Source organism: Rhinopithecus bieti, unplaced genomic scaffold, assembly GCF_001698545.2.
Source record: "Rhinopithecus bieti isolate Rb0 unplaced genomic scaffold, ASM169854v2 scaffold_14549, whole genome shotgun sequence".
Lineage (NCBI taxonomy): Eukaryota > Metazoa > Chordata > Mammalia > Primates > Cercopithecidae > Rhinopithecus > Rhinopithecus bieti.
In genome coordinates this window covers 487,124-498,938 of record NW_016808027.1, presented here as the reverse complement: position 1 = coordinate 498,938, position 11,815 = coordinate 487,124, and the positions used below count along the sequence as shown (strand labels likewise).

Genomic DNA, 11,815 nt, shown 5'->3' with positions numbered 1-11,815 from the left:
TCGGGGCTCTGAGCGGCGCCCCGGGCTCGGGGCTGCCCCTGCCTGGCCCGAAACCGTGGAGATGAGACGCCCGCGAGCCCCGAGCTCTGAGACCTTCCCCCGACTCGGAGGCGCTAAGCCGTACCCTCTCCTTCCCACCTCCGAGAGCTCCTACTGTCAAAGACCCAGAGATAGCCTATCCAAATACAGAAACACCGCCCGCCCATCCTAGTTTCCGAAACCTCCCCTCCTGAACCACTAAAAGTCCGTTCCCCGCCTCAGGGCTCACACAGAGACTCTGTCCTTAAAGGCCAAAGCTCTTGAGACTTGCCCCCAACACCCTGTGCTTGGAGCTCCTACGCCCGAGACTGCCTTGACCTCCCTCGCCAGCTCGGAGAACGCAGTCCCCTCCGGGGCTCGTGGGCCCTCCCATCCCATTCTGGACTCGAAGCACAGCACCCCCATCAGAATGGTTTTGTGGATTCTGAGCCCTTTGTCCCATCCCAGAGCTCAGAGCCCTCCATCCTGCATGGAGGCCCAACCCTGGGGCTCTGAGGATTGGGCACCCTCCCCTCATCTGAGAATATATTTCATACCCCTGCCCCGCCTTCACCCACCCCCGCCTCTGGCTCAGGCCCTTCTCTTCCTCGGCTCAGGCATAGGGCTCAGCTCCTAGTATGTCCCTCCCATCCCAGGGACAAGCACATCCCATCTAGCCTTAGTGTGGAGCCGACTCTCAGCCTTTCCCACTAGGGCGCTGGCCTCCCGATACTCAGTGCTGGTCCCCAGTCTCAGACTCAGCTCTTCACCCCGATCTAACTTTCATTCCCCTGCCCAGGCCTTAGGCTCTTGACCCCCCCATACCCAGTGCTGACACTCAGCATCCACCCCTGCCATTCACTTGTCAAGGTCCAGTGAGGAATCGGTCCCTGGGATGTCCTCATCCCCTTTTCCTCCCAGGACGAGCTCTTCAGTCCTGCCAGATAGGTGCAGGTGCCATGCACCCCTAGTGCATACTGGCAGATCCTTGTGGGGAAGGAGAGAGTCTTCAGTGTGTGAAAGGGATAGTGGGGCATCATGGCCTCAGAGAGGGGCAGGAAGTGGGCTCTGAAGGGCTGGAAGCTGCTGCCCTTCTATTTCTCCATGCTCTGTGGCTCTTCGCCCTTGGGGATTCCTTGCCACCACCACTACCACCACCACCTCACCCCATGTATCTTCTGGAAGAGAAGTGGGTCTTGCCTCCTGCCTCAGGCACAAGCCCTCCTGGTTCAGGGTCAGAACCTCAGCACCTTGCCTTCTCCATGATCCCAAAGCACAATTGGTGAGTTGGGGAGAGGATGCCCTCTCCCTGACTCCCCACCCTCTAGAGCAGGCAGAATGGCTGGCCTGTGCTGCGTCTGCACACAGGAAGTCACGTTCCTTTAATATATTGGCTTGAGGCCTGCCTTCCCTCCCCATACCCAGAAAATGTGGATCTCCCTTGAGCAGTTTTCTATAAAGTCTGCAATAATCTCAGATACTCTACTCTTGTTAGTGGTGCCGCATCATTCCTGCTGACCTTGGGGTGCTGATGGGGGTGGGAGGGGGCACTCTTAGGAGGGCATTTTGGACCTGTCTTTGGTGGGGCAGTGACCCTTGATGCATTCTCCCAGACTGTGGGAGAAGAAATGGGCTCTGATTGCACATAGCAGGATTAAGGTTAGATACATGGAGGGACTTCCCATTGGGATGACATTGTTCCCCAAGCCAGCCTGCTTTCTATCATCGGAGGAGGGGTTATGCACAGCCAAAGTGGGATTCGACACTTCCTCTACATCCTCTTTCTTCCCGTTCCTCATCTTCAGGGTGGGGATGGAGTTAGACTAACAAACATTAGCCTCAGCCAAGGCCATCCAGGAGTAAATCCAGCTATAGAGAATGAGGAGTTAATTCAGACGGAAAGAAGAGGGATTGTTTGCTGCTTTGGGATCATCCTCTCTAATGAATTATCTGATACTCCCTTATATCCCGTGTCACGTCATGCTCTCCTGGCCAGACAGTAAGACCTGCATATTGGGTATGTGAGAGGCTGCGTGTGGGGGGTGTGGATGAAATGACTCCTTGAGATATGTGAAGCCAGGGGACCGGTGAGTTCTGGGACAGGAGGGCCTCCAGGTCCCCAGGCTGGATTGTGTTGCATTCAGGGTCATAGAGCCCTAGAACCATAGGGCAGAAGCCTAGAATTCTGGCATTTTCTAATTTTAGGGCCACATAATTCTAGAATGTGTGCCTTCTAACTATTGAAAAGGACTGCAGAGGTAATGTGGGAAGCCTTCTAAGCTGTCTCAACAGGAGGCGTCATCTCGTGATGGGAGGCTCACTCCCTCCTTTCCTTTCAGTGTCTGAGGAGCCTGCCTGAGACTCTGACAGCCCCAGCTTTGCCATGGGGCCAGGAGCACCCCTTAGCCCAGGACAGCTCTTCACAAGTCAGAGACCGTGCATGGGGCTCCTTGTCTTTTCCCAGCACGCTCCCTATGCCTTCTCCCAGTCATTCCTCATGAGAAAGGATTAAGTCCTCTTGACACATCTGTCAATGACCTTCAAAGGGTGCCCGGCAGTCCCCCAGGACAATATAGTGATGGTCTCTCTAATGCAAGTTAGAGCTTGTTAGTTGATTTTTGATAACTACTGATTTAATACTTAGTTTAGCAGTAGCTCTCATAAAAGCCCCAAAGATTTTTGCTGGCAACAATCCCATAGCTAATAGCATGTTTTATTTGCCAGGACTTACTGTAGTCTTAAGCTGCGTTAGCAGAGAGCATGTCTTTGGAACTGAGGAGGTGATCTGTAAATCTGTAGATCTCCCCAGTTCCAAAGATGTATATGAGAGCTACTGCTAAGTATCAACTCAATGGTCATCAAAAATCAATGAATTGAGCGCCTACTGTGTGCCAGTTGGTGTTTAACCTTAGTACCATTCACTGATCCCCATTAAATGTCTTTTCTAGGCTGCCATCCTCCTTGCTGTCTGTCAGTGGCCTATAGCCTTATGGGGCTATCAACAAGGTCCAGGGCCCCTAGCTTCACCTCTTCTACAAACCCAGCCATTCACTCAGCCTTTTCTGAATGCAACTCTGCCAGTCCTAGAAAGGCTAACAATCCAGGGAAGGAATCACATTTAATCAAGATCTGGAGAAAAGAAATCCCAGGAAATAATGAGAGCTCAGAGTAAGAGCCCTGACCCCACCTAGACAGACTTCTTAGAGGAAGTCACACTTGAACTGGGTTTTGACAGATGAGTAGAAGTTTGCTGAACAGAAAAAGATCAGAAGTACCAACTTCTGCAAAGATCTGGAGGCAGGAAGATCTTGTTAGCCCGAGGATTGAAGGCCAGCAATGGCGGGGGGTAGGTAGGAGGATACGTATGGGGTAGAACGGATCTAATACATTCACCACATTCTCCACTGGGAAGCACTAGAGGGACGTCTGCCCTTGGAGGAAAAGTCCGGAAGGTAGAGAGGTGTGATGGGGGGACAGGGAGCTGCACTGTGCCTCCTGCTTGTAAAGCCTGGTTGTTCCTTCCTACTGCCCATCCTTTTTGTGCCTGGCCTCATGCTGGGCACTGGAGACACAGAGAGGAATCAAACCAAAGCCATGGCCAGATGAGGGCAGCAAGAGAAGGGAAGGGGAGGGAACCTGGAGAAGCCTTGCAGTAAAAAGTGAGATGGGGCAGCCGACTGACCCTGCCCAGACTCCCTGACACCATGTGCTCCAGACTCTCTCTCAGAGGTGCCAGGGCCCCACTAAATGGCCAACCTTCTCCTCTGATCACACACTGGGAGGGCTGCTGGAGTGTGAGGTGGGCAGAGGCCCAGAGGCCTGGGGCCTGCCTGCGGGAGCCAAATGACAGGGAGAAATCTACCTCTAGGATGTCCCCTTAAAGAGCAAGTGTGGTAAAGAACAGGAGAGGAGAGGACAGGTGTGTGTGACTGTCAGAAACGCGGGAGACGTGAAGCCAGCTGCACACCTGGAGAAACGTGGCAGACTTCCCAGGTTCTGTGACCTCATGAACACTGTGAAATTGCCTTTCAAAGACATCTCCTTGAGAAGCCTTTTGCTTCCACGCCCCCCTTTCCTACTCACACCCTCAGACCTGGGCTGGGAACCAGGGAGGACCTAGGTAGAGTTGGGAGGACTGGGTTTGAGTCTGAACTCAGCACCTGACTTGCCATGTCACCTGGTCCTTAGCCAGAAATACTGGTTGAGACCCTACTATGTGCCAGGGTCTGGGGATTCAGCAGTGACCATAGCAGAACGAGCTCCTGCCTTCCTGGCCCAGCCTGACACTGTGGCCTCGGACACCCCTGCCTGCTTCTGGCTCCAGATTCCCTCTGTCCGGGCTGGGGCTGGACTTGTGACCTCTGGAGGCACTGCCTGCTCTCCCTGAAGTCCATCTCCTTCTTCATTAAGCCACTGCCTGGCAGACTCTCAGTCCTAATTTATGGGTATGGCCTTTCCCAGACTGGGAGAAGTGACGGGGGCAGTTAATATTCCTGTGCTAATAATGCACTTGGCTGCCTTCTGAGTGCCCCCTCCACCCCTCACCCCTGCCTCACCACCCCTACCTGCTTCCCTCAGCACTGTCACAGGGCGATTTGCCAGGAGCTGGCCAGGCCCATGCAGACCCTCAACTAACCCTTCATTGGATAGGTGGGGAAACTGAGGCCAAGAGTATGCAGGAGCCCGTCCAGGTCACACAGGTTGTCAGGAGCAGATCCTGAGCCCAGGATGCCCCAGGGCTGCCCCTGCTCTGTTCTGGGTCTGAGCATCTGGCAGAGCCACCCCACCTCCTAACTTGCTATCTCCACCCTGTCAGTGCATCCAGGAGCCAGCCCCAAGCCTGTGGTAGCCTGCAGATGAAAATAAGAAAGTGAGCTGTGGAGGGTTGGGAGAACTCTTCAGCCTCTGTCAGCAGCTCTGGGCAAGCCTCAGGAGCCCCATGCCAGCATCTTGCAGGCAGCAGCCCTACTGGGAGTTGTGTCTGTCCTCCCTGAGAGCAGAAAGGGGCTTGTATGGACCTCCAGGCTCTGAGGTCCCAGGCATTAAACTCATTCCTCCCGAGCTTCTGTCATCTGAGCAGGAGGCTCACCCGGATGAACCAGATCCTGCTTCTGTTCTTGATCAAGATTGTGACTGCACACACAGGACACTGTGATCACGGAAGCACAGGGGTCCCAGGGAGGCCCCTAACTTAGGGGATCATCCAAGCTGGCAAATTCGGGAGTGAAAGGGGCCACTGTTGGTCATTACATTGGAGCAAGAATAAACTAGGACTGGCTGGGAGCAGTGGTTCACGCCTGTAATCCCAACATTTTGGGAGGCCGAGGTGGGTGGATCACCTGAGGTCCGGAGTTTGAGACCAGCCTGACCAAATGGTGAAATCCCATCTCTACTAAAAATAACGAAGAATTAGCCGGGCGTGGTGGTGCATGCCCACTTGGGAGGCTGAGGCAAGAGAATCGCTAGAACCCTGGAGGGGAGGTTGCAGTGAGCCAAGATTGTGCCATTGTACTCTAGCCTGAGCAACCAGAGCAACTCTGTCTTAAAAAAAAAAAAAAAAAAAAAAAAAGAATAAGACTATACCAAGCTGCTGGGCCCTGGTCTTCAATGACTTTTGACAAGACCTGGAGAGAAAAGAAAAAGTACTAGACTGTTAGACTAGACCAGCAAATCTGCCAGCAATAAATAACTAATACGCTCCCCTTCTTTGAACCCTATTTTCCAGCTGCACCAAACGATGGGGATGTTGGTAATGGGGCCCAGCTCTTCCATGCCCTGTGCCTTTGCTCACACGGTACCCTCTGTCTAGGATGCCTTCCCCAACACAGGGAGCACTCAAGACAGCCCAGGAGTCCCCCAATCTTTATGACACCTATGACACCACTGTCTTTCTCCTACTGCTGTACCACTCAGACCTTTCTTTGTACTAACTGGTTTTCTTGCCTCTTGTCTGCACCAGAACAGAAGCTCCCACAGGACAGAGGCCAGACCTAGTCACTTTTAGGTCCCCAGTCAGGGTACACAGAGATTTGTGAACACTCTCCCAGCCCCTACCCCCACAGAAATACAAAACTGAAGGGAAGAGGCATCATGCAGAATGCTGTGGCCTCCCCCTCTGCACGTTGGATGGGTGCTTCCTTTGACTCCCACAACCTCCACTTCATTAAACTGGGGTTTCAATTATATAAGATCCCAGGATGGGCCGGGCGCGGTGGCTCACGCTTGTAATCCCAGCGCTTTGGGAGGCTGAGACAGGTGGATCACGAGGTCAGGAGATCGAGACCATCCTGGCCAACACTGTGAAACCCCGTCTCTACTAAAAATACAAAAAAAATTAGCCGGGTGTGGTGGCAGGTGCCTGTAGTCCCAGGTTCTCGGGAGGCTGAGGCAGGAGAATGGTGTGAACCCGAGAGGAGGCGGAGCTTGCAGTGAGCCGTGATTGTGCCACTGCACTCCAGCCTGGGCGACAGAGCGAGACTCCATCTCAAAAAAAAAAAAAAAAGATCCTAGAATGGCTGACTCTGTTATCTACAAAGTGAGCGAGCAGAAAGACAATGCGGTTTTAGAATATGTGATCATGCAGAACACAATTTAGTCTTAGCCTCTTGGCACTTATTTATTTGTTTATTTATTTATGAGGGCTCCCTCTGTCACTCAGGCTGGGAATGCAGTGGCGTTATCACAGCTCACTGTAACCTTGTACTGCTGGGCTCAAGCGATCCTCCCGCCTCAGCCTCATAAAGTGCTGGGATTACAGGCATGAGCCACCGCGCCTGGCCAACTTTGGCTTTTTAATACAATTACAGCTTCTGGTCCTGCATTTGGAATCTTTGTCCAGGGCCCTGTCTAGGCAGCCCCTGCCACTGGCTTAATCTTGGTTCCTTGACCCAGGGAGCTGCAGCGACATCTGTTGGCCGATCCGTGTGGGAGCCGTCAGCTTTAACTTTTCTTGGCATACGTGCGCCGTCTGCTGGTAGAGATGGGAAAGTGCCTTTCTTTGTTCAGTCAACAAGTATCTAAGTGCCTGCTGTGTGCCAAGCACTGTGCTAGGAAGAAGATGAGGATACAATTTTAAAGAAAACTAGAGCCGGATGTGGTGGCTCAGGCCTGTAATCCCAGCACTTCGGGAGGTCGAGGCCGGCGGATTGCTTGACCTCAGGAGTTCGAGACCAGCTTGGGGCAACATGGCGAGACCCTGTCTCTACAAAAAATGCAAAAAATAGCTGGGCGCAGGGGTGCCCTCCTGTAATCCCACCTACTTAGGAGGCTGAGGCGGGAGGATTGCATGAGCCTGGGAGGTGGAGGTTGCAGTGAGCCAAGATCACGCCACTGCACCCCAGCCTGGGTGGCAGAGTGAGACCCCGTCTCAAAAAATTTAAAAAAAGAAAAAGAAAAGAAAAAAACCCAGTAAGGTCTCTGTCCTTATAAAACAATAATAGTAAAAACTAACATATACAGAATTTACTACGTGCCAGGGATTATTCTAGGTAGTTTCCGTATGTTAATCCATCTTGTCCTGATGACAATTCTGTGAAGCAGGTATTCTTATTCCTACTTCACAAAGGAGGAAACCGAGGCACATAGAGATGAATAATTTGCCCAAGATCACATGCCTAATAAGAGGCCAAGTTAGGCTGAGAACTCAAGCTGTGTTGCAGAGCCTTACTTAGACCATAAACAAGTGAATAAACAAGCATGATACTTATGAGGGAAATAAGCAGGGTAATGTGATAGTGAGTGACAGAGGGGTCTCCTTTGAGTGGGGTAAGTCATGGAAGACCCCTCTGAGGGCGACCTACCCTGAAGAATGGGAAGAAATGAGCTATGCAGAGAATCTAGGAAAAGTTAATCCAGGCAGAAGCAGCAGCAAGCGCAAAGGTGCTGAGACCAAATATTCAAACATCAGGTGGAAGGCAAGTTCTGGCCACTCTACCCCTACACCTCCCCTCACTGTCCTTAGACTCGTTCCCCACCTGGTCGCAGCTTGGACTTCTCTCATGTGCATCCCTGTCCCAGCTTCCTCCCTGTTCCCCCAGCCTGCAGCTTCCCCCTCTGGTCCCACACTGCAGCCCGCACTACAGTGAAAATGCGTGAATCTGATCCCTCTCCTTACTCTAGGCTGCCTAAAACCTGTCCCACTGTCTTCTGGATAAAACCAAGCTCTTTGAGGCCAGGTGCAGTGAGTGGTCCACACTTGTAATCCCAACACTTTGGGAAGCTGAAGCAGAAGGATCAGAGGACAGGCGTTGGAGACCAGCCTAGGCAATATAGCAAGACCTCATCTCTACCAAAAAAATAATAACAAGGTATTTTTTTTTTTTTTTTTTTTACTGATTATCTGTGACCCCCACCCACTAGTCCAATCTCCTGCCAGCTTTTCCAGCTCCCTTCACTCTTTTCACTCCGATGTCATTACAGTTGCCTGAAGGCCCCAGCTTATCTCACCCTGAGACTCCCTATGTGCCGTGTCTTCTACCTGGAAGGTCCGTAGCCCCTCCTTGCCTACCTACTTCCCTTTTTATCCTTCAAAACTCAGTTCAAGACCAGGTGGGGTGGCTCACACCTGTAATTCTAGCACTTTGGGAGGCCGAGCTGAGCGGCTCATCTGAGATCAGGAGTTCGAGACCAGCCTGGCCAACGTGGTGAAACCCAGACTCTACTAAAAATACAAAAAGTATCTGGGCATGTGCCTGTAGTCCCAGCTACTCAGCAGGAGAATCGCTTGAACCCGGGAGGTGGAGGTTGCAGTGAGCAGAGATTGTGCCACTGCACTCCATCCTGGGCCACAGAGTGAGACTCCGTCTCAAAAAACAAAAAAACAAAAAACAAAAACTCAGTTCAAGCATTTTGTCCTCTTGGAAGTTGCCTAATTCTCATCTTGGCCACTCTAGCTAAAAGTGAGACCTCTCCTTGGTGCTCTCACGGCATGCTGTGACTACACAACAGGCCCCCTCTGCAATACCCCTCATCAGCAATTCCAAACCTTTAGCATCATGCCTTATCCCCCAATTAATCTGTGAGCAATTTGACAGAAGGGATTGTCTTTTTTTTTTTCTGAGACTGAGTCTCGCTCTGTCGCCCAGGCTGGAGTACAGTGGCGCAATCTCTGCTCAGTGGAGCCTCCACCTCCCAGATTCAAGAGATTCTCATGACTCAGCTTCCCGAGTAGCTGGGATTACAGGTGCCTGCCACCATGCCCAGCTAATTTTTGTATTTTTAGTAGAGACGGGGTTTCACCATGTTGGCCAGGCTGGTCTCGAACTCCTGGCCTCAAGTGATCCGCCCACCTCTGCCTCCCAAAGTGCTGGGATTATAGGCGTGAGCCACTGTGCCCAGCCAGGATTGTCTTATTTAATCTTAGTGTCCTGAGGGCCAGCACAAGCCCCAGCAAATGGTACATGCCCAGTAATTATCGTTTGCATTTGTGAGCTGTAAATTGCTCCATTTCTTTTTATTGAAATTTATACAAAGTCCACTCTTTTTGGCATACAATTCTATGTGTTTTGACAAGATATACAGTTTTCCATTACCCCCCAAAATCCCTCCTGTTGCCTCTTTATAACCAGCCCTCCCCCCAAGTCCAGCCATTGGCAACTACTGCTTTGTTTTCTGTCTCCATCGTTTTGCCTTTGACACAATGTCATATAAGTAGAATCATACATGTTGTCCTTTTAAATCTGACTTCTTTCACTTAGCATAATGCAGTAGAAACTCATCCATGTTGTTGTAGGTATCGTTATAGTTTGTTCATTTTTATTGCTGTGTAGTATTCCATCATATGGTTGTGAAGAGCATTTGGGTTGTTTCCAGTTTTTGACAACTATGAATATAGCCACTGTAAACATTCATGTACAGGTTTTTGAAGGAATGTCCCTTTTTATTTCTTTATTTTATTTTATTTTTTGAGAAAAGATTTCGCTCTGTTGCCCAGGCTGGAGTGCGGTGGTACACACAGCTCCCTGCAGCCTCGAACTCCTGGGCTCAAGCAATCCTCTTTCTTCAGTCTCCTGAGTAACTGGGATCACAGGCATACACCACCAGGCCTGTCCAATTTTTTCCTTTTTTGTAGAGACAGGGCCTCACCTATGGCTTAGGCTGGTCTTGAACTCCTAGGCTCAAGCAATCCTTCCACTATGGCCTCCCAAAGTGCTTGGATTGTAGGCATGAGCCACTGCACCCAGCCACTTTTTCTTTCAAGAGTGGAACTGCTGAATATTATAGTGAATATGTTTAAATTTATTACAAGAACCTTCCAAATTGTTTTCCAAAGTGTCTGTACCATTTTGCATTTCCACTAGCAGTGTATGAGAGGTCTAGTTCCTCTCCATCTTTGCCAAAATCATTTGTTGAAAACAATTGAATTGCCTTTGTGCCTTTGTTGAAAATCAATTGACCATCTATGTGCAGGTCTATTTCTGAATTCCCAGTTCTGTTCCATTGATATAGGTGTCTATTCTTTCACTACTGCCACACTGTCTTGATTACTGTAGCTTTCTAGTAAGTCTTCAGACCAGATAGTAGAGTCCTTCAACTTTGTTCTTCTTTGTAAAAATTGCTTGGCCATTCCAGATTTTTTACCTTTCTATATAAATTTGGAAACAGTTCCTCTATGTCTTTAAAAGAAAATCCTACAAAGATCTTGATTTGTATTGCATTGAATCTACAGTCAGTTTGAGGAAGATTGACATAACAGTATTGAATCTTCTTAGCTGTGAACATGGTATAGCTCTCAGTTTATTTGGGCCTATTTGTGATTTCTTTCCTCAGTACTATTTACTTTTCAGCATAGAGATCATGCACATATTTTGTTAGGTTTATATATGAGTATTTCAGTTTTGGTTGCTGTTATAAATGGCATCATCTTTTAAATTTCTATTTCAATTGTTTCATGTTACTCCACAGAAGTACAATGGATTTTTGTGTGTTAATCATGTTTCCTGCAACCTATCTAAACTCAGTTATTATTTCTAGTAGCTTTTTTTGCAGATTCCTTAGGATTTTTAATGTAGATAATCAAGATGTCTGTGAATAGAAACCATTTTTGTTTTCTTTTTTTAGAGACAGGGGTCTCTCTTTGTTGCCAGGCTGGAATGCAGTGGCGCAATCATAGCTCACTGCCACCTCTAACTCCTGGGCTCGAGGGATCCTCCCACCTCAGCCTCCCGAGTAGCTGGAATTACAGGCATGCACCACAGTGCCTGACTAATTTTTTAAAGTTTTTGTAGAGATGGGGTCTTGCCATCTTGCCCAGGTTGGTCTCAAACTCCTGGGCTGAATGATCCTCCTGCCTCGGCCTTCCAAACTGTTGAGATTACAGTTATTGAGCCTCTGTGCCTGGCCTTATTTTATTTCTTCTTTATAATCAGTAGGCCTTTTCTACCTTTTTCTTGCCTTATTGCACTGGTTAGGACCTCTAGTATAGGACTGGTGAGAGTAGTCATCCTTGCCTTGTTCCCGATTTTAGAGGAAAAGTATTAAGTCTCTCACCATGAACTATGTTAGTAGATGTAGGTTTTTGTAGATGCCCTTTATGAGGTTAAGGAAGTTTTCTAAGAGTTGTTTGCTTTTTTAAATCATGAACAGATGTTGAATTTTGTCAAGTGCCTTTCTGCATCTGTTGAGATAAGCACTGCTTTAGCTGAAACCTCAAAATTTAGATATTTGTTTTTATTTTCATTTCATTTCATAAATTTCCTTGTGATCTCCTCTTTGGCTCATTTAGAAATTGCTTAAGTTTCGCCGGGCGCGGTGGCTCAAGCCTGTAATCCCAGCACTTTGGGAGGCCGAGACGGGCGGA

The 11,815-nt window shown here is 49.4% G+C and overlaps 1 protein-coding gene across 1 annotated transcript in view; it reads left to right on the top strand.

Moving 5' to 3' along the window:
• TPBGL (trophoblast glycoprotein like) overlaps positions 1-534 on the top strand; it is a 1,865-nt gene extending 1,331 nt beyond the window's left edge. The window contains exon 2 of the mRNA XM_017885208.1: positions 487-534. Coding sequence (XP_017740697.1) covers positions 487-534 — 48 coding nt within the window. The remainder of the gene's footprint in view (positions 1-486) is intronic.
• The last annotated feature ends 11,281 nt before the right edge of the window (positions 535-11,815 follow it).